This window comes from Lepisosteus oculatus, chromosome 11, assembly GCF_040954835.1.
Source record: "Lepisosteus oculatus isolate fLepOcu1 chromosome 11, fLepOcu1.hap2, whole genome shotgun sequence".
Classification (NCBI taxonomy): Eukaryota; Metazoa; Chordata; class Actinopteri; order Semionotiformes; family Lepisosteidae; genus Lepisosteus; species Lepisosteus oculatus.
Window position 1 is genome coordinate 14,944,541 of NC_090706.1, and position 23,887 is coordinate 14,968,427.

At 42.6% G+C, this 23,887-nt stretch overlaps 1 protein-coding gene and 1 long non-coding RNA gene across 4 annotated transcripts in view; one reads left to right on the forward strand and one right to left on the reverse strand.

Moving 5' to 3' along the window:
• olfm2a (olfactomedin 2a) overlaps nucleotides 1–7,114 on the forward strand; it is a 115,853-nt gene extending 108,739 nt beyond the window's left edge. For all 3 annotated transcript variants that reach the window (XM_015349048.2, XM_015349046.2, XM_006631577.3), the window contains exon 6: nucleotides 6,179–7,114. In XM_015349048.2, coding sequence (XP_015204534.2) covers nucleotides 6,179–6,856 — 678 coding nt within the window. In that variant the 3' untranslated portion in view covers nucleotides 6,857–7,114. The remainder of the gene's footprint in view (nucleotides 1–6,178) is intronic.
• Nucleotides 1–23,887, reverse strand: part of LOC138241837 (uncharacterized) — a 301,671-nt gene that overhangs the window by 185,490 nt on the left and 92,294 nt on the right. The window lies entirely within an intron of this gene.

Genomic DNA, 23,887 nt, shown 5'->3' on the forward strand with positions numbered 1-23,887 from the left:
GAGGGAAGTCATCTACTCTTTGTCTTACTTCTGCCTTACGATCTGTAAACTTTCACTTGTCTTTGAAGTGCACTGTTAGCTTTCACCTTGTGGCTGTTCCCTTCTTCCCTGTCCTTTGCATTTATTGAATATACACAGCGTGGGCAATTAGCCATCTACAGATATCCCAAGACATCTACTGTACCTTGCACATCAGCACTGTCTCTCTTACTGAAAATTTAAGCTGGGGGTCCTTAAAAGCTTGGCTTCCCCATAAATGGCCGTGCAATCTGTTCAAGAATTGCCCATGATGTAACAAACCTGTCTGTTTCATAGACAGCTGCTCTGCCTATTCCTGAAGTTACAAGAACAGCTTTAATGAGGGAGGATAACGCACTGGTTCTTTTGATTTGCAAGTCGTCATCAGCACCTCCAGGGTGTATCACAATCATGAGTTTCTAACCGATTTATATCTTTGTATTGAGTGTAGTAAGTAAAAACAGGCTTAATGAACTGTTTCGAAAATGCTTTCTTTATTACGTGTAAAAATGTGAAACCCCTTCAAATGGGGTGAAAAAAACCCACAAACTGCGCCTGAAATCATTAGCAAAACTAATGTTTTGGAAAAATCTACAAAAGCCTCACAATTGCAAACAACATATTTAAAATCAATTTATGATTCAAATGAGGCTGCAAATACACTAGGAAAAATAGGACAGCTGGGAGGGGAAGGGATGATAATTTAAGAGAAAAAAGTGACTTGATAAAGGGTTTAGTTTTTTCTGAAAGTATAACACTTCATAACTTTCATAACGAGTGCCAGGATTATCCATTTGGGCTTTAAAACCACTCAGCACTCAGAACCACATCTTACAGAAAGAGAGAGAACCAGCACTACTGTCAGTGCAGCAAGGAAATTTAGGGACATTTACAGATCAATCAGAGGCAATAACAAAAACAAGATATCCAGTCAATTACACAATACATTTTCAGTGTTTTTCTTTATATTTATCTGAAAGTAGTCTCTGTTAAAAACACTATTTCCTTTCAACACAATATCTGTCTGGTGTCTCCAGCACCTGGACTTCACAGGCATCCTGCCCAGCACAGTGTGGCTCCTCTCTCTCAGCATGAAGGTCAGCTTAATAAAGACAAGCTGATCAGCCATCCTTGGTTGAAAATGAAAAAATACCACAGTCTTGAAGCTGAAAAATGGAAAAGAACCTCTCCGACACATTAACTACCAATGGGGGTGACAAAAATGAGAGATTTATGTGTCTGACATTTCGAAGGTCTGCTTGAACCATTTCTTAATGCACATTTTCGGAACAAAGCTGAGGGTTTCTGTATCACATGCAGGCTCTGGCTTGAGTGCCCTTTGGCTCTCCCTGCCCCTCTGCTGAGGACAGACGTCTCTAATAACTCATCTCATTAAGGTGCGGTGGGCCCTGATAAGCCTCCCAGGGTGATTAATGGACCCATCAACAAACCTAGGATTAACGAGTTGTTTTCACAATGCCTGCACCAATCATCACTCTAATTACCTATGCTGTCATCATGCTGGGACAGCGAAATTATAAACAAGATAACCCCCCCTCCCATATGTGCCTCCATTCAACAAGTGTTCTTTCTTTACTTCAGTCTTTAAACTTGCAAGCCGATGTTCATACTGCACAACACAGATGTCGCACTCCAAGAGGACGCCTGGCATACATGGCTAAGCAAATTGCATCTGTCAGGAACCAAAGTTGCCTTAATTAAGCAAAGTGCTTGCCTAATCGATCAATAATTTACAAGTGTTGCCATTCAATAGAATTATGTGACTTAGGATGACCCATAAGGCTAGAGCCTATGAGGTGTCCTTAGCAGGAATCACACACCTGGACCAAGGCCCAGCCATTTGGGCAGTGACAGAATGAGTAAAACGGGGAGTTGGAGTCGGCATCAGCTTCAGATTCAGCCACAAGACTACAAGGTCAAAGGCCTCAGCCAGCTCATATTATTTTTATTCCATTAGGACTTTTTCTCCAGTCCTTGCTAAGACTCTTTCTCTGGTCCTCAAGGACAAGAGTCCTGAGGATTTCACAGGTACAGTACATTTTATTTAGCAACTGATTGAGAACAAAAAAACAGACTTTTCAACTTAGATAATTAAGGGGCTTAACAATCAAGAGAGAGAGGCAGAGGACATGGGAGACGTGGAGCTGTAGTACAGATCACACTGCCCCACTCACGCAGTGATGCAGCTGTGCTTCTCCAGCTTGCCAGTCTAGCCCTGGATCTGGTGGTCATTAACTCCTCTTCTCTCCTCCACTGTCGCACTCTTGTTCTGCACTGGGTTTATCAGTTCCATTGCTCTGTCCTATAGGTTTGGAAATGATTCCCACCACTCAGAAGTATACTCTGTGCAAATATAAATAAATAAATAACCTTCATGGGCGACATGGTATCGCAGTGGTTAGCATTGCTGCCTCACAGCACTGGGTCTCCAGGTTCAGTTCCTGAGGTGCTGTCTGTATGGAGTTCATTTGTTCCACCCATGTTCGTGCAGTTCTCCTCCCACAGCCCAAAGACATGCTGGTAGGTTATTTGGCTTCTGTGAAATTGGCCCTGGTTTGAGTGTGCTCTGCATTGGACTGGCATCCTGTCCAGTGCGTATCCTGCCTTGTGCCCAATACTTGCAGGGATAGGCTCCGTGGATAAAGTGGTTATTGAAGGTGATGTAAATAACCTTCGCTTGCCCCCCTGTACAATGAAGGAATTGGCCAGACAGTCTGGCACAATGAGGCTGGCAAGAAACTAACCCAAACCCGTGGGTTTCTGGCGTGATACTTAAACAATTTCCAATTTGTTTAGCAGTCAGATTTCCAACTATTAAAATACAGATATGGGGAGAAAAAAGACAGGAAGGGCAGTTAATTTGAGCAGCTGGTGGGCTGCAGTTCACCCTATTCTCCCCACTGACTCAAGAGCCAACCACGACACTGTGCAATGCAGTGCAAGCTTTTTGTTTCATTAGTATTCAATTTCCTAACTTTTTTGCTTTATCACTTCCCAAAGCTCGATTTTTATTATTAAGACATATAAAGTTGCCCAAAGTCTAGAGTGAGGACATCAAATTGCAGTTTTGGCAAATGCATTTATTCTTAGATCGTGCATGGAACTTAAACACCTGCAAACAAGCTTCACTCTGAATATGTCCTGAGACACAGTAAAAAACCCAACAGCACTGAAAAAACTGCCCTTAAAGCATCAAATTATAGACTTAGAATATTTGTGTTTTATTAAATTTAAATCAATTGGTTCAGAAAGGTTTTATGATACAGCCTGTTAGGAACGGCGATACAGTAAGAAGAGCCCATCTCTCATGTCTAAGGCCCTTGAAAATTATGGTTGTATCCAAACACACTTGCTACCCTGGCTTTTAGCCTCCTAGTAAATCTTCCCTCAGGTCCTAGTAAATCGTCAGCTTTTCCCTCGTAAAGATCTTTATGGCTCTTCTGAAGTTGATGTGTTTCAAAGTGAAGCTTAACTACGAACAAAAAAATTGATAACATCATAAAATCGCAAAAGCCTGAGGTTGACGTTGATTGTTTAATTATTCTCCGGCTCGGTTTTATTGGAGAAGTCTGACATCTTGAGGTTTTGAACTTAAAATCCTGACAAGCTGGGCTGTCTGAATTTCTGAGGCTTTATCTTCGGATATGAGAATTTATAGGTCATTACGGAGTACAAAAATATCTTCTACTTTAGATCAGCTTCCATTTTTTACCAAAGTCTTTTTATAATGATCACCATCACAAAGCCCTTTAAACACAGAGAAATATAAAATAGACAAAGACAGACAAAGAATCACCAAGTGATATAAGAAATAGGGTTATAATGATGTAAAACCCATTTATAAAGGACTGGATTTACAGCATTTTACATTGGTATGCATTTTCACAACACTCAAACTGATATACAGTATATACATGTATAGACGCACAAGAATTAAATCCCTAAATTATTTTGCAGATTTATAGCCAATTATGATTCTTTTCTAAAGGTTTGAGATCCTATTCTACTGTATAGATCAGCGTATGCAGTCTTGCGTCTTCCTCAAATTAATATACAATTGTCAGCCTGTCCCCAATCAAGTAAGTGTTAACACACACAGCTAGGCCTGTTTATTACAGATCAGTGGATGTCAGTGCCGTTACAAACACTGCATTAATTAACTTCTGAAAACTTCAGATCCAGCGCTCTTTCCATTACCTCAAAGAAGCCCCAGGGTATCAGGCAGATATCACATAAGTGACCTGCCAACCCTTACGTTATTATTTTCATTTTAATTTTTTTTTGCTCATCAACTGGCCGACAGGTCTTAATTTAATTTCAGCAAAATTAAAATTAAAAAAAAGACACACGGCCCTGTCTGGGTTGATTAAGTCGTCCAGCAGAAAACGAGATGCGATCGCAGCAGATCAGAGGAGGCCGTCAGCAGCAACGCCAGCATGAGGGCCCTGCACTCCTCCCGATGCTGGTTCAGATCTTAAATTAGTATTGATTCTGATTGCTTCCGCCCAGTCCCGCTCAGAAAGCCATCCACATCCAAAGGCCATCAGTCAAAAGAGCTGAACCTGGCACTTAACTAAGGACGTGACCTCATATTATTAATAAATCCTGTAATAAACCACGCTGGTGTGCTGGGAGAGGGAGGAAAGGGCAGAGGGGTGTCTTTTCATTGTCATGCCCATAGTACTAGAAGCACTGTTGTTCTAGAAGCATGCGACTGTAAATAGTCAGATGCTTCAGGGCATTTAAATTAAACTACAAAACTAGAAACTAGAAAACACAGGGCTTGCAAAAGGAGTCGTGCTCGCCACTGGCTCAAGATCCCAGCTGCGTAAGAAGGCAGCCGAGGTGCAGAGTGAAAAACATCGATGTCCAGCAGAAGTGTGTGTCCGGTCAATGCCCACCCTGCATGCTTTCAGAGTGTGTGGCACACTCTTGTGTCCCACATATGCCAAGAGTTGCATTCTGTAAAGGCATATTCAGTTCAAAAACAAAACCACACGGTCAGAAAAAGTGGTCACAGGGTGTTATCTGTCATTTTTAGATTCCCACGCTCCTCAAGCAATTTCCTTGCCCCGCCCTTCCTTGAAAGCCTGGAATAAAAACAATCTATTAACAGAGGTGCCTTTGGAAATACATGCCCATGTGCAGGACATGCTAGACCGTGAACCTTAGAGATGCCTCCTTCTTTTTCTGGGACTCTTAATTGGTGATGGCCATGCTGGACCTCAGTCTGACCTGCTCAATTACAGAGATGTCAGAAATCCACTGCCTCCCTAACGACCATGCAGGATCTCCAAACACAAACCCCTTGCTCCCTCCACCATGGTCATTAGCGCTCGGGAAGCAATTATCGCTCCCCCACGCTCGCCTATAGGGAGCTGGTTGGGACGTTCTCTTTACTGAGAATAATTAGCTTGATAAGAAATTTTTCAAAGCAGAAAATGATGGAGCGTGATCTCCTCACCGTGGGTGGCCGTCACTGAAAATCACAGCCTGCTGGGAGCTGGCTAGAGCTCTCTTCCCTGCTCCTCAACCCTGGAAAACAGCCATTACAGACTTGGCTCTATTATTTTTTAAGTACACAAAGTAATAACAGGGTCACTTCACAGTTCGTATTGCCCTCCCAAGACAAACTGATGGGTGATCTGCACCGTATTTGTTAAACAGTTTCAGACACACTAAGGTTACCGTGACAAAATATCAAAACGAAACATTAAAAATCCCTTCTAGGATTCTTTAATAAGCTTTTATAAGGCTCCTTTTAATAAGGAAAAAAATAAACTTAGGAATGTAGCATGTTCTTAATGACTATGTAAGTCTGGGCACCTCTAACCCCGCTTGCTCCTGCAGAGCCCCAGTCCAGCAGGTATTGTAGATCACCATTAAATCCTTTGGGAAAACACACATGTGACCCACTGCTGGTGAGCTGTTAAATGAAGTTCTTTATGGTTAATTCTGAACAAAAACCTTCAACCCCCAATGACCAAAGTCCCTTCAAATTAACAAATTCCACACTGAATGGGTCAAAACAGTTAACGATGATCATGAAATGATTTAGGGTGACCAGACTGGGGCACTCCAGGACACACCTTGCCAAAGCCAGAGGTCATGTATTCTGTCTCTCTCCCCCTCTCCGCAGGTGTGGTCAATGGACGGCTACTACAAGGGCCGCCGAGTGCTGGAGTACCGCACCCTCAACGACTTCATGAAGGGCCAGAACTTCGTGCAGCACCTCCTGCCGCACCCCTGGGCCGGCACGGGGCACGTGGTCTACAATGGCTCCCTCTACTACAACAAGTACCAGAGCAACATCATCATCAAGTACCACTTCCGGTCGCGCAGTGTGCTGGTGCAGCGCAGCCTGAACGGCGCGGGCTACAACAACACCTTCCCCTACTCCTGGGGCGGCTCCTCCGACATCGACCTCATGGCGGACGAGAACGGGCTGTGGGCCGTCTACACCACCATCCAGAACGCGGGCAACATCGTGATCAGCCGCCTGGAGCCGCAGAGCCTGGAGGTCCTGCAGACGTGGGACACCGGCTACCCCAAGCGCAGTGCGGGCGAGTCCTTCATGATCTGCGGCACCCTCTACGTGACCAACTCGCACCTTGCCGGCGCCAAGATCTACTTTGCCTACTACACAAACTCCTCCAGTTACGAGTACATGGACATCCCTTTCCACAATCAGTACTCCCATATATCCATGTTGGACTACAACCCTCGTGAGAGGGTGCTATATACTTGGAACAATGGACACCAAGTGCTGTACAACGTCACACTTTTCCACGTCATAAAGACATCGGGAGACGCGTAAAACACTGTAGGAGCCGCCCTCCGCACACACCGCCACACAGTGGGGGAAAGGGAATCCTGAGACTTTTTTTACATCTTAATACAAATCTTAATAGAGTGCTATTATTTATAGACAGCGGGGAAAAGGACAAAGGCAACGAAAAATAAAAGTCCAGAAATAAAGAGATAAAGAAATTAATGACTTTTTTTTTCTTTTTGTGGTCCGTGCGCATGGTTTCATTTTTGTGACAAGAAATAAACATTTACCTTTGCCGTTTAAGAGGCTGCTTTTTATTTTATTTCAAAAGACCTTTGTCTTACGGGGCTCGATTTGGAACATTAACTAGTGCTACAATCCTCCCACAGTCCAAAACCCTACTGGTATAGTATGTTAACTGGCTCCTGGGAAAATTGGCCTGGGTGTGAGTGAGTGTGTCTGTATTCGTGTCTGTGTCTGTCCTGATTTGGGCTGGCATCCCGTCCACGGTGTATCCTGTGTTGTGCCCGTTACTTGCCATGGTAGGCTCTGGCTCCCCCACAACCCTGAAAAGGGGTTTGGAAATGGCTGGGTGGATAGCCTAATACTACAAAATGTAAACATTTTGTTATATTTCCTTTCTCCTTGCACTTACCAAATGCCACTGCAACACAATTGCTCACTGCATGATCATGCAATTCCCTCAGAAAAACCAATTTTGCAGATAATCCTACCTGTGCAGAGACTTGCCTGCTTGTGGATCCAAGAACATTACTGGACATTTTCTTCAGCAATCCTTGTGATTCAGCAATGATGTGTACTGCATGTCACATAGACTGTATGTCCCATACAGAAAAAATCTCAATGAAGCTCTAACACAGAAGTGGCTAAAGATGTTTAATACCACCCATAGCCACGTTTATACCTAAGCAGTTAACCGTACAAACGGAATGCTGTCTCATCTACTGTTCCTTATAATGGGAAAACAGCGACAAATCAGAGCTGTTCCTAATCACCATCATTCTGAAATTAGTTATACAGGATATATTGAACACAAACCCTTCATATTAGTCTCCAGCAGGGCTTCTCCTCCCCATTTCCACCTTGCAGCTACCCCTTGATTCACTCCTTTCTGAATGTGGTTTTAGCCTCCTGGTCTTATGGCCAGGAGGCTGCCATACTTAACCAAGTAGGTTAGGCCAAACCTATCTCATTCAGTATTCCAAACATTCATAAACATTCAGTTCTTGGATGTTGTTGTTCCTAGTGAACCCTGCAACATTAGCATGATAGCCTATTCTCCTTTGTCTGTTACTGTACCTTACAGCTGACAGCTGATATTTAGATCTGAACTGGATATAAAACACAGCACTGAATGTTTTAGTAAAGAAAGCTAAAAATAAGGTTTACGTTTCTTAATTTACTACAATTTTACAAGAAATAAATAAATCAGTATGATAGTCATTGATAGTTGGGTAACCACCATAAATCACTCGGACGTTTGCTTGAAAGCACTGTCTCTGCACCTTAAATAAAGCGTTGCAGGGATATGAGCATGTACAGTAAGTATGGACAGAGCCTAAGAATCCTGAATTATTAAAAGAAAAAGAAAAAATGTAGTCTATCTGCCAGAAGGAATCTCACAGGTGACTACTCATTGAGAAAAAGCAACAAGCAGCTCAACTGTCTATGCATCTCCTCCACTGAGGGGTATTTTTACATGCAAAGGGCTGTGTGGCCCAAGCGCATTTACATCCCTAGTTTCTTTTTACAGTCAAAAATCAAATCAGGACACAGGGATGATATGCAACATCACATCAAGCCTAAAACTGGGCAGCTGCTAACACATCTGGCAGCTTCACGTTGAACATCCTGCAGGGCCTCATGAAGACACCCAGACACATCTCGGGGGGCTTGGGCAGCTTCTTTTAAAATGGCAAACCTCTGCGAACAAGCCACAGCTCGCTTATGTCATATGGTGGAGCTCCCGAAATGTGTTTCTCCTTATTCCCAGATACATACTGTACAGAGACAGAAAAGGATGACTCCAATCTAACGTAATAAAACCTAACCACACCAGGGTTTCTGCATATCTCAGTAGCCTCCTATGCAAGCATTCTGCAACACATACTGTATTAGATTCACTTTATTGACCACTTAAAGTGGAAATTTGTCTTAGGTTTCCCCTATTACAAATAATACAATTAATTAAAAAAACACAAAATACAATTCAGATAGAGCACTAGGGCAGATAACGCACTTAAATAGACACTAGGATGGCCATGCACATACTCATTCACAAAGATCCTAAGTCTGACGGTCAGAAGGAGTGAATAGCAGTCAAATATTCCTAGAATTGAAGGATCCTGAACGGTAACGGCTACAGTACACACAAGACATTCCTACCTGGCTGGGAACCTGGTGAAAGAGGGGTGATCACGTGTAAACAAGAGGATCAACCCCAGTGGAGCTGCACTTGGAAAATAAATTAAACTCATTGTGGCCTGTCGCTAGAAAACTCCTTGTGCCACCCCCTGCCAGGTCTGGTAGTGCTGATTTCGCACGTAAAATCGCAGTCTCCTTAGGACATTCTCTCAGTCAGGCTAGGCTCAGAAATAACCAGGAAAAAACCTGCTTTGTTAACACCACCATTACTGAGGCGTAAAAGCTGATTCTCCCCGAAGCATCTGCCTCGTAAACACGTGCCTCCATCTCTCTCCATCACCCTTTGAAACCGCAGGTGGTGCGGACACGCCGGCTCAAAGAGCACTGGGCCGCATTTACTAAATAGATGAGATCTGCAATCTAATCAGCTCTTGTGAAAACACGCGCCTGCAAAGATGCTGCTGTTCTGGACTTTTAGCACTTAGTAGCACTCCTAGGAGCAAAACTATGGGCAGTGGCATAGCAATGTGAGGCCCCCTCGAGTGAGCAGCAGGTGTGGGAGGATCTGCAGTCCCGCACGATACTCCTGAAGAATACAGGCTTGAATAATGTACGACTGCAGCAAGCCTACTTGCTGAACGTGCATAATGAGTGCCGAGTTTTACATGATGCGAATTCAATTGTCACAGTGAGCAAGTCACCTTGTAATACCTAGCTTTTCCTATTTCTTTCAGATTATGCAAAATTGTAACTTCTGCTTTAAAAAAAAAATCAGAAAGCATTTCTAATGCCCAAAAATGCCAGCCCAAATCAAACTAATTAAATAATCTTCTGCAACAGACACTGACAGCAGCCCAAAATGAAAAAGGGGATTTGACCTCAATAGGTTTATGGTGACTTCTAGTGAAATAGCTCTGTGCCATGTACCGTGTAAGCATGTGCTTTCATAGAAAAATCATTTCAGCGCCAGAGAGCAATCCAATAGTTTTAATCTTCAAGTCTCTCAGATAAGAACGTTCTGAGCACAACACCTGCACAAAAGAGAGGGTACCTATTATTTTGATGATAGTGTTATCTAGGTCCCACAAAGGAGATATTTACAGAAGTAAAGTTACTGAAAATTATATTTTTGGTGCGATTCTATTGGAAAAAATATTTAGACTAATAAGATACATGCAGAATATAGATTTGGACTTTATTTAACAGTGCCTGTGAAAAACTCTGAGCATAACAGTAAGCATTTATGAACTGAAAGCCACGTGTCTAACTCTCCTTTGGTGTGACATAAGCATATCAGGACAGTGTTAGTGTGACAGACGAGCTATTTAAAGATGAACTGTTGCATGCAATCAGCATTTACAGCATTTCCTTGCTTTGTCGTTGTTCATATGAGGACATCTTCGGCTTCATTTGTTAAAAACAACAAAACACTCAAGAGTCAAGCCATCACAGTGCGTTGGTTAACACAAAACTTTCAAGCCCCCTCCCCCATGAGAGACCTAGGTTCAGGTCTTGCACGCTGCATTTACTACATCAAGAAACAGAAAGAGAAATCAAGGAACAAACTGTGGTTTATAGAAATCCCTCCACGTTCATAGAAATAAGAGGATGGACATTAACACCAGACGTCATCTTAACACAAGGGTAGCTTACCTGGTCTAGCCATCACTGCAAATTATGGGAAGCCCATAGTCACAGGCCTCTGTGACTCCGGGGGAGGGCTCGAATAACCAGACATCTTAATCATGTTTCAATGGCTGATTGCAAAGCATTTTAATGAGGAGCAAAACGGTTTCCTTCAGCTGCCCATGGAGCTGCTTTTTAACAGGGCCTCTCAGTTGGAGGCAGAGTTGGGCCCGGACGTGTGTGGGCGTCTGAGCGATCGCAGGCAGTTACCTTCAAGACGTGGAAATGAATGTCTGAAGTGCCTGGGTGCGCCAGCCTTCAGCGCAGAGCTTCAGTGCATTTTAGTCTCACTCAGGAAGAGACTGCACACACTGGCGTCTTCATACACAAGAAAGGGCTCGCTTTTAACGGCACTTGCATTATAAAAAAAAGAAAACACTCCAGGGCTCCCTGGCTTTTCAATGTGCAGCATTCCAGACACACTTCTGAGCACAGTTACATCAGCTACAACTACTGAGAGCTTAGAAGGGCATGTTTCAGACCTGCACATTAGATTACATTTCATTGCTAATCTTGTGAAGGGCACACAATATCCGTCCATTAGCCTATCCAGAATTGGTTTATTTTGATATAAATGGAATTCATCCACTATAAAACCAGCAATAAAAAAATCTTGCACATCTGGTTAAAGATGACATCTGTCTTTACTGTGCTCCAGTAAAATAAGGCAAGACCTTCAGAGGTTGTGCAAAACAGCAAAGTCTAAGAAAATGTCTGTGCATTAAACTATTAAGATGTGCTGGCCTTTGAAGGAATGTGTCATGAGAGCTGAGTTTCCTTTCAAGCCACAAACCAAAAAGGAGTGTGAAGTCTTCAGTACTCATAAACATCCACAGCAAACAGCTCGTTAGTCTGTTCTTATGTGGTCTGGTCTTAGTAGATTTTCCCTAAACAGCCTGTGCAATGGCTCTGTACTTTTGCAATTACCTGTGGTTACTAAGTGCAGGAGCTACTTTGAGTAACTCAATTTGCTTCCCTCACAGTCTTCAAGACTAAGATGATACAGTTCTCTTAGCCTGTCAGTGCAAGACATTTCTTTCCTTTAATGCACCCTTTTGGACTGAATACAGAAAAGCAATGTATCTTTTATAATATGGTGACCAAAACTGTAAATGTACCCCTGAGATGCAGTCACATACAGCATAGAAGCAATATTATCATATTTGAGTGGCCAGGGCATTGTAACACCACATTTTTATTAGTGATGATCTGTAAAAAGACAGTAATTAAAAAAAACCTTTCTGAAAAGAAAGGCTTGCCTCAGGGCTGGTGACTCTTTGATATCCTTAGGGATAGAATTCCAGAGCTTTGGGGTGTAGCAAGAGAAGGTCCTGTCACCCTTAGAATGTAAACAAGCTTGGGGGACAAACATATAGAAGCCCAGACTTAGACAAATGAAGGCTGTGAGGTGGGGAGTAGAAGAAAATAAATCAGATAAGTATTGAGGTACCAAACTATGTGGATCCTTATGGGTGAAGATGATGATTTTTAAGTGGACTCTAAAGCTGGTGATGTAATGTGATCGCTTGCAGGTGATGTGATCAGGTTTCTGCCTGCCAAATTCTGAACCTATTGTTCAGTTCAGATTTAGATACACACACAGCGAATAAGGGCATTCCAGTAATAAAACCTAGAAAAGACAAATGTGTGTAACTAGCTTTTCTGCTTACTGTCAAAGACAACATACTGTAGCATGTAGTCTGGCGATATTTCTGGGATGGAAGCATGATGTTTTTACAATATTCTCCACAAGGGTCAAAGGGAAATTCTTCAGTTTTCATGGAAATTCAAGCACGGTGCCGTCCACAGATTGGGCTACTGCATTGCACTTTACGTACTGTAGGTGATGGGAGATGCCGGGCAGCATGACCTCAGTCTTGTCGCAGTTTATGTGAAGGAAAGTTTGAGTCATCCAGGTTTTCATGTCAGAGATGCAATTAGAGAGCGCAGATATAGAGTTTAGTTTAGTATGGATATAGATTTGAGTATCATCAGCATAGAAATGATCATTCAGACCATATGATTTTAATATTTGACCAAGTAAGAACATTTAAATGATGAATAGCAGGGGGACCATTATCGAACCTTGGGCAACACCAGTATTAATGAACCCAATTTCAGAGCTTCAGAAATAAAACCTCCAAGAGAAACAAAGTGTTGGCGATCAGTAAGATAAGAGTTCAACTACTGAAAGAAAAAAACCACAGTCTCAAGACGGGAGAGTAAAATGTCATGACTACTAGTGTCACAAGCAGCACTTAGGTCTAGGAAAATCAGGCTAGATAGAGAATTGGAATCAGCTACAATAAGAAAATCATTAGTAACTTTAACAAGAGCAGTTTCTGTGCTATGTAATTGTCTGGAACTAGACTGGAAGGGTTCAAAGAGTTTATTTGCAATGAGGTGAATATTAAATTGTATTGCAACAGCACAATCTAAGCTTTTTGCATTAAGGCAAGTTAGAAATAGATATAACACAGAATGATAATATTTCTTGCATTTTTATCTCAACGGATCTCAAAGTGCTTTACACATACAGTAGGAAGGGATCCATTTAATCTTCCACTGAAGTGGAAAGCAGGGTGAGGAATGAGAAACTATTTCACCAAATTAATTAAGGGGGATTTTTGGGAAGCCAGACTGTTCAAGTCCAGCGTTAGGACACTGGGTTAACACCACTACTCTTACGAACAGTGCCATGAGATCTTTGCTGACCAAGTAGTTAGAATCTACAGCATAGTGGTTGGGAAATTCTCACCATAGAGAGCGGCACCTACTGGTCCACCAAAACCACTTATAGCAGCCACCTGGTTTGCCCTGATGGCAACACTGTTGCATCAGTGGGTCCAAAGGGTCTGGCATGACTCTGTTCTTCCTGACCAAAGTCCAAGGATGGGATGGCAGGTCAGGCAATCTGAACGTAGCACCAGGAGCCAGGGCTGCTGCTCTGGCTGGAAAAGGAAGAGTTTAGACTGCTTGGGTTTTTTCTGCATGGCTGCAATAAGCAATCTGCACCCAAAACAAAATAAAACAAAAATGGAAAAACGGGGAAAAGTACATTCCACCACATCTATAAATACCTGTATATATCAAGTCGATTTTATAACCCGAAAGCCTTCAATGACTTAAAAACGAAATCCTTCTCTCTCTGAATATTTATAGATACTGAAAATTCTATAAACAAGGAAAATTGGATTTTGAGCTCTATTGTTATGATCATCACTATTGTTTTTTTATTACCTTCTGTTCAGCACTGAGTTTTAAAGAATAAAATATCTCCCTCTTTCCAAAATTAAAAAAAAAATGTTTGGGTACAATTCATTACAGCTCTATCTTTCCACCTATGGCTATATCCCAGATAGAAAGCATTAACTCTCAGCCGCTGCGCGGTGTGCAGCATGAAAGCAGCCATCCGTGCTGCTCTCCTTCTGCTGGGTGGTATATAAACTGAGCAGTTCATTAGTTTTAACAGCTATGGGCTCCTTCCTCGCAGGGCAGAGCGGAACACATAAAGCAGCGCTTTACTGCTCTTCCTGAGCGGTGCTCAGTAAAAGACGTCGCTTGCCCCTGCGTAATTAAAGAACAAAAGGGACAAAAATGGGAGAAAATTACACTTGAGTGGCAGAACCCCCTCAATTAGAAATCTCTTGATTTATGTTTATTTCCCCCCACCATGTCAGAAAATCTTTACTGTACCCATAAATCTGCCACTGTCCCTTGCGGGAGACACTGAAACGATTTTCCAATCTGCGCAAACACTGACATTTTTTCTCCCAGTGCCTGCGGCAACATACAGCACCTCCAGTTCCAACCAGGTTTATTAATTATTGCAGACAGATTATAATGTCAGGAGCAGTTTACACCCTGCATTGGGGCATAATGGCCATAAGATGCCGCAGGAGTAGTTGGGGCTTCTGCAAAGCAGGGAAACACTCATGCACATGTAGAGCAAGTAAGAAGTCTGTACTTGATCAAATCAGAATGTCAAGATGTAGTGTGTTCTGGTTTCTGAACTGAGTGACTACCAGCAGGATGGGACACTGGGCCATCTTAGGATTGGTCCAAGAAGTGATGGGACATGTCTGCAGGGGAGACTAGAGCAATCAGGGTAAAGGTTTATCGCTTATCAACTTAAAAGTAAACCCAAGGCTATACCTATTCTCCTTGTATTGAGGAGCTTCAGTAAGAAAGGTGGTCTCTCTCTCACAGCGTGGACAATAACAAATGGCTCTGACAGGAGCGTGTGCTGGAGGAGTGTGTACACAGGCCCTCATTCTCCACTTGCAGTACAGGGCTGAGCTAAAACCACTGAAGAATGGCTGATTCCAAGATTTGCGAATAGAATATAGAAAGCAAAAAGCTCAAGCATGCTAAAACATAGGGGACACCTCCTATTCCTGGTCTTACTACTTGTCTTATGCATCAAAACTTAAACAAAAAAGCGATAATGAAAATAGAACACAATCTTCCTGTCAAGCTCTTTGCTACATCCCTATGGCTTACAGATTCAGAGACCTGATGCATGACAGATGCCAGTTTATCATCAGCTATCACGCCGATGCAGTCATCAGCACCAAACAGCAACATCTGTCCAGAGAAACTTATGTCTTTGCTGCAAGTCTCACTTAATCTTTAATCTGATAAACTGAAAACAGTAATGCAAAAAAACAACAACTGCAATTTCAGGTGCACTTAAGCTCTGCACACAAGAACACTTAGTGCTATACAATTAGAGCAAATTAAAATATGTGTTCCTTTGGAAGGAACAGAAATACAGTTCGTTCATATACATGAATTATACATTTATGGAATAATATCGAAATTGTAGACACAAATCTAGCATCAAGAAACAACCCTGTTTATTCCTCTATGCAACCAAATGACTTTTACTTCCTCTATATTTTTTCAAATGTGTTAAAAACGCTCCTTGAGTACCCTGCATGCTTAATGCACTTTTAACAATTCATGGGGTCTGTGTGTAGCATGAACAGGCAACATAATACAATGCTGCACAATCACTAACAGAATAAATCTGATCAAATCTACTATACAAAATCGACTGACAATTGACTTCTAGAGTTATATTGGACTCAACAGAAACTTTTACAGATGTGAACATTCCACCCTGCAAGAATAGATACTGTACACGCTGATGCTAACTCACTGCCAAATTGTAGCCAGTGTCCGTACGACTTCTTAAAAACAACACCGAGTCTTGCTGGAGTGTTGTCAATGCTAAGTGAGAAGCATTCTAAAATAATAATCACTCTTATTTCAAATTATCCAGGATCTTTTATTGTTATTATCATTCTATCGTCTGACTAAAGACTTCATCCAATGCCACTTCCAAGGATTACAATTCGCAAAACACAACAAGCCATAGAGGTATAAGAGTCCATACTCATACTGTAGCTCATCAGTCAATGCAGAGCAACAGCTCTCTCAACCCTGCTCGTAGAAAACTCTTTTCATTACATCAGAGCCAGCTCTTTACCACTGAGGTTAACTGATTTCTTGTCGATTATTAAGACTCTTTAGGACGTTGGCAATCAGTATCAACCCTGAACCAGTCTCTGGGGTCCACACCTCCTTCTGGTGTGTGGCCTGCCAGTAACTTGACCTCTGCAGAACACAAGAGTTGCTTTTTTACACTGGGTGTTTGTGTTTAATAAACAGTCATTCCCACATCCTGGATGTCTGGACACCATTGTCTCTCAGCTCTTAAAGAACTGCTCACACAGAAACAAGGCAGCAACTACTTAATAACTTGAGGTGGGGACAGACAGAATGGGGTTCCGCTTTCCTTGTCGCAACTACGCACCTGTCTTCAAAGTATTTCTGAAACCATAGAGTGAGTGCAGAAACGGGTTAAAAAGGTCTAATCAAGCAAGAAATTCAATTAAAGGGATCAATTGTATTTCAGTGATTAACAGCTCAACTGGAATAAAAACCAGAAGACACAGAGGTCCTCCAGGACAAGGGCTGTGACCACTGAGGTAAAAGAAATTCAATATATTCAGTATATGTGAAAACACAAAACAGTAGCAGTAAAACATGATAAGAGAAGTACAGAATAGTGCTAGCTAGAAGAAACATTGCAAGACTAATAAAATGTAATAAAAAATTAAGCAGTTTAAAAAAAGATATAGATTTCACCCCTTAAGAATTAATTAATGCAACTGCAGTTACAATAACACTGGGGTACATATGAAAGAGACCCCTCTCGCTAATGCAATTCCACCTTTCCTTTAATTAAAATCCCATTAGCTTTTACTGCTTTGAGCCTATTACAGCTTACAATCAACAGCACTGGCCAGCGGGCACAGATCATGGTGAGCTTCTCATTTTTTAAAAAGCGGATACAGACTTGACAAGGTGTTAAATGACAGAACACCATAAAAATGGAAAAGGCTCTAAAAGGCACCACAAGTTCTAGCCCCTTTCTCTGGGTCCCCACCTGAAATCATGCTGAACTGCTAATCCTTAATTTCTCATCACATACACTGTGGCTGTGTGACTGCTCATTAGTTTTGACGCTGTGTTTATCATCCCCAAGTCTGTAACGGTCCTATGGATCGCACCACCCCTGTACTCTTTAACAAGCAAAAAAAATATGTATTCATGGTCATTTAGAATCAGTATCTTAGCAATCGGGCTCACACAGCAAGGTAATCGATCGTCCCATAGCGAAGATGGGCAAGGAACTGCGTGTTCTTCCAAGCTTGACGGCATTTATCCACGGCCACTTCCCCGATTACGCCGGGGTTTTGTCCTCTGTGTCGGCACACACGCAGTAACACGTTATGACTTCAATAAATCATTTTTAAACCAATCAATACTTAACGGCCTGCAAAGCAATGGCTGAAACGTAATCAATGCTCTGTGCTAGATGCCCGCTCCGGGGAGATGGGAGAGGGGAGAGGGGAGCAGGGCTGGTCTTAACCAGAGGAAGTGGTGACACAGCACATTATCAGCATGTTATGGGAGTCATGTTCAGACAGGACCTTTAAAACCGCTTCACCAATTAAGTGCCAAGCGGTCTGACTGTGTACATCCTGCAATAAAACACCAAAGACATTAGGTTACGAGGCATTTAGGTTACAGGTTTTATTTTTTTTGCACACTACAGTACAAAAACAAAAATATTAGAGCAAGTAGCAAAAAACAATAACTTCTGTCGGTTGTATTTTTATTTCAGAAATCTATGTGTCTCACACAACTGCAATACTTCTGGGTGATAGATATTTGTGCCATATCCCACTGGTAACTACAGGCATCACCACTCCATTTCCTTAGAATTAATAACGCGATTAATTACCCCATTTCCTTATTGGAATCAATGCCTTTGCTGTGCGTTGGAATACACATGCTTGTTGTGTTTAGGGCAAGCATTTAACAACGCCACTACAGCATTGTGCTCAACTTGTAACCTCATCTCATGAGATTTCAGATGTTACGCAGGGACAAGCCTCATCAGTAGTGGAACAGGAGGCCTCTAAGAAACACCTGGGTGTTGCTGCAAGTGGATCAGTAGAGAGTAAAGACTTCTGAATTTGAATCAAATCAATGTTTTGAAATTTAAACCAACCAGATCAAATCTAGTGACCCAGTGTGAGTGTCCTTCTGGTGCATTTAGACATTTAACTGAGGTCTTGATTACTACACATATACATACACATACTGGTACTGTAGGTAAATTGGCTTATGAGAAAATTGGTCCTGTGTGAGTGTGTGTGTTTGTGTCTGTTTGCACTGTGAGGGACTGGTGTCCAATCTAGAGTGCATTCTGCCTTGCGCTGGTTGATTGCCAGGATAGCCTCCAGCTCCCCCATGACCCTGTATTGGATAAAACAATTAGAAAATGGATGGAAAATAATTGGTAAGGCAAAGGCTGCACCAATTCATACTTCACAAGACAGTGAAAGTCGTATGTGTATCATTTGCAAGAGCGACTGACTAAATAAATAACAGCGATTAAAATAAAATCAAGCCTCGTTTCCAATTATAGCCCTAGCCAAAAAACAACTTTAACCCCAACCCTCTAGACTTGCCATCCCCACTATTGTTCCCAGTTGGAAACATCTGATTGAAAAGAGGTCAGCTAGTGTAAAAAACTGCGACACACTAACCATGAAAATCCCATGCCCCAAGGGAAGCTCAGCTCCCCGTTTCTGATGAGATCAGCGTGTCGGCTTGCAGACTGTTGAGCTCATTAAGGTCATGTACTGTGCTTCTCGCTCGCTTCATGGCTGAGAACCTGGCTCAGATTAGAATGCAGAGGGGTCGGGCTTGGGAGGAGAAAAGAAAAACAGGGCTGTAGGAATTTTACTTTCATTAGGCTACACAGACATCCAGAAAAACTGCTATGAAAATGAACAGAAAACCTGGTGTGACCCCTAAACCACACATCGAGGGCATGTTTGTCAATCAGCTATGTTTATCTAATGATGTGCTGGTGGACAGAAGGAGTAAGTGGAGCCGAGTCACTCTTCAGTTTGCACCGCACACACTCACCCATTCCGGCAACATGCAAAGCTAACAACAAGACACAGTCAGCTTCTTTCATATCACTAAAAAAATTGACATTAGACAGGAGAAAGGCAAGGTAAATAGGAACACACAGAGATAGAGATAAATAGAAATAGACAGATTTAAGGACAGATATACAGTATGTGTTTGAAACCTAAGAATAAATATTAATTAGCTCTTGCCATTTCCCTTTTGCATTTGCCAACAGCTGAACAGTGTCTTGCCTATTTTACTGTCAGTTAAACTCATGTGGACAATTATGAAGGGCTGAAGAAAACCGGGGTTGTTACTCTAATCTCCCAGGGGTGTCTTCCAGCGTAAGCCATCAACATACAGACAAAGCAGAACTGTGTTTTGTTAGTTTCCATCCCCAAGCCCTGTGATGTTTCAGTAAACCAGGGGGCTCGAAGTGAGGAAGGAGCTGCCTTGATAAAAACAGAGAGAGAAGCTCACGGGAGACGTAAATATGGAATTCTGTTGTATGCATACATCAAGGAACTCAAGTGCAGAAACCCGACATGAAAGCTGGAGAACTAACTTTCATTTGAAATCACTGGGGATTTCCCCCAGTGTCTGAGGATTTATGTTCTATGTGCAAGAATATCCTGTCTTCCTCCAACAGACAGGATATGTGATTTGGCACTATCATTCATAATGTACAAGTTGCTGCAACAGAATAGACCAGCAATTCCAAATGCTTGGTTCGGATATACACCCTCTGACAACTCCATTGCTTAGACTGCTTTCTAGCCCCTCTAGGTGCTTAACTGTGCTCACCGCAGTGTTACCATGCTCTGTAGTATTATATTCCTATGCATGAAAAACTTTAGCTGTAGCTGATATTGTCAGAAACAGACCTAAAAACAAATTGTAAGCCCAAAGTCTTCCTTCAAAGATGGAGCAGAATATTATTGCTTATAAATATTTCATTCTGCTCAAGTACCTGTCTTCATAAAAACTGCATAAGTGTGTCAAAACATCAGCAGTAATATTTATAATAATTACCATCAATAATTGAAAGAATATAATTAGCTTTAAAAGGTGTAATGAAGCAAAGCAAAAGTATTCAGGAATCCTGTCATATTCTTCAGTATACTCCTTAAATGGGGGAAAGTCCTTAAATGGGGGAAAAACAAATATATAATTGGTTTCTGAATTGTTCCCTGTATTTATCATTGTGTTCTGAAGAAGACCATATTCATTAAACAAAAGAAATGTAAAAGATAACAAAATGATAAAAGCATGGCAGAGAAGATTGGGCTTTTAAACTGCAGGATGATCCTTTAAAAACATAACAATCTGGGCAGAAGAATAACCAGACTGGGGTCAATATGAAAAATGGGGAAAATGAGAAGACGACAAACAGGGAAAGTGTGGAAGGAAGAAGAAAAGACTGGAGCAGAGGGCTTTGACAAAGTCGACCCCTGAGGGATTCTTCAGGACCGACAGCAAACCATGAGCCAGAGGAGGCAGGTGGAAACTGCAAGGAAGCACATTTAAAACCAAGCGCGGGAGTTTGGCAGACTGGAACAAGCTGATGCCCTGGCTTCTTTATAGAAGGGTGAGGCCCTTGGGTCAATCAGCTGACAGCAGTCAGACGAGCGAGGTGGGCCGAACAGACTCCTCTCAACTGCAGTCTCTCTTGCGCTCATCTAAGAATCCGAGTGAGTGGCAGCAGCCAGACAGCCGGATGTCCGGAGTCACGTGCGGGAAAGCAAGCCTCCTGCTTTACCATGGACATGCTGCGTGGACTCTGACCCCTGACATTCGACTTGGGAGTCCGGCACTGCAGCTCTCCACGTGTTCGAGATCAGGCCCGACCTGGAGCCCTGTCACCTCCGATCGAATCACTGCCACGCACTCCGTCCAAATGCCACTGAATGACATTTCCCCGCTGCTGCAGTGAACCGGTGTCAGAGCTGCGAACAGCCAACACTCCAGCACACACACACACACGAGAGCTACAGCCACCAGCCCCCCCCCCAACTGCTGTTCCCTCACTCACACACTTCCCTCGGTCTTCCCTTCCGCCGTGCTTTCTTCCTGAACTCCAAATATCACAGTTCTGTTTACCCCTTTTGATTTCATTTTTTCTCTGGGCTTTTCCTACTCCTTCATTTATTTCTCTATTTGTTTTTGTTTTTTTTTGCTCTTTTTGCTCTGCCTTGTTTGTCTGCTGGCAAGACGCCTCCCGCATGCACTTCTGTTTACTTCGGAAAGAACGGCGGGAAATAAAGAGAGAATACGAGAAAAAAGGAACAATGATAGATCATGAAAGGAAAGAACAGAAGACGTTAAGATGTTAAGATGCTGCATGCAGCTCCAATTTCTAGCTATCCCCCTATAATCATCCTCATGGGTCCCACGTTATCCTCCACAGTGCCCACTGAAACCACAATTAATCCTATTCTCTGTGTTGTGCAGGAAACAGGCTCATTTGCATTGAAATAAATAATGGAGACTTCTGCCCTGCAACCCAGCCACCAGGACCAGTTTATTCATAATGAAACTAGGTGAAGATTCGGTGCTTCCCTGTTCATGCATAATTCACCGTTCAGTCTAGGGGATCACTGATGCAGAAGGGGGGCAGCGGGTGACCCCAACAAGCATTTCAAAAACATGACAGTCTTAATGCTGAGCGATTATCACCGCTTCCTCAACAGCGCCTGTTGATGTACCTTTGGTTTCACTTTCAGGAGCCATTGTGTTGGTTTTTTTTTCAATTTTCCCCTCTCTGCTAAAAAATTAAATGCAAATTTAACCAATACTCAATAAAAAATTGAAAAAAGATTTTCTATAAATAAAGTAACCACACGACTTTTAAAAACATTCTGCATGTGGGCCCATAATTGTTTGATGAGTGTTTATGTCCCAAAGCATTTGTGATACATACAGCCTGCCATTTAATGGGCATTAACTGTAACTGCAAACTCATAGGAAAGCAATTATGAGCTGGCCTATAGGGTTTAACTGGAATACCTAATTGGTACAGCCTGTCAATCTAGGAAAGGGCTGGAGACAGGGATACTGCTCCAGAGAGCCTGTCTTCAGCTCTGCAGAGTGCTGACGGATTTTTTTTCAAAGATAACAGCCAGCAGAAGAGCAAAGGGATGTGTGTACTGGAAAGTGTCTTCCTCAGCAAACTTTTTTTCCTGTTAAGTGCGTTTGTTGTGAAGTCCCATGGCTCATTCGGTGACTGCTCAAAGCCAATCACAAGAGTTGCACAGCCTTTAATTATTTTTTTCATTTCATCCCAAAAAAATTAAATCATGGCTGTCCAATCCGGGTTCTGGAGGGCCAAGCGTGTTTGCCGGTTTCCTGTCTCGCTAAAGCAGCACCACTTGCAGAGGAGGTGGGAGAAGTTAAGTTCGCCCAGTGAAGCTGATTTAGGACAGTAACAGGTGAGTTGGAATGAAAACCTGTAAACACCCCGGGCGTCCAGAATACTGGACCTCCTGCCCCATGACAGGAGGTATTAGAAGAGGTATTAGAGGGGCCAGCAGGGGGCACTCACCCTGCAGTCTGTGGGGGTCCTAACGCCCCAGTATAGTGACAGGGACACTATACTATAAAAAGGTGTCGTCAAAACAGTAGGGGTGTAACCCTGCTTCCTGGCCAAATTTCCCCCTGACCTTTATCAGCCATGGTCTCTTATTAATCCCCATCTATGAACTTGCTTCATCACTCTGTTCTCCCCACTAATAGGTGGTGTGTGGTGAGTGTACTTGTGCACTCACATCATCCAGGTGGAACTACACATTGGTGGTGGTGGAGGGGAGTCCCCATTACCTGTAAAGAACTTTGAGTGGAGTGTCTAGAAAAGCGCTATACTGTATACTGTAAGTGAAAGGAATATTTATTATTATTATTATTATTATTATTATTATTATTATTATTATTATTATGACACCCAAACACAAATTATGCAACTGCAGACTGTTCTCACTAGAGAAGGTGAGGACAGGATGGACTCTGTTTCTAAAAGATGCTCCATCAGAGCATCCTCTTCCTTTCACACCTCCAGCCACACGGTGCTGAAAGCTGCACCCAGGCCTCAGATGCAGAACAGACTGCTGACATGAGCAGCAGGCCACAGACACTATAGCCATATAGCCATCCATGTCCCAGGGCTTGTGGAATGTGAAGACATTGCCCAAGCCTGCAATTCCAAGGGAGCCACAAACCAAATGCTGCCAAATACAGGAAATACAGAAATTAAGTTATACTGGTCACCGACTAGACAATGATAAGTGCGACAAAGGACGTTCCAAAGCACTCTTCACTCAGTGCTCAGCACATTGTCTGCCATCACCTGGGATTTCTAGTCACAGTAGCTAATGAGACGGACTACATCTGGACCTGAAACCCCCGCAGAGGAAGATACAGTCTGACTGGCTAGCCTTTACTGAATGAGCCACTCAGGGGCTCAACGGGAAAGGTTTTTTTAAATATCCTGTACCTGCCAAAAGTAAAATA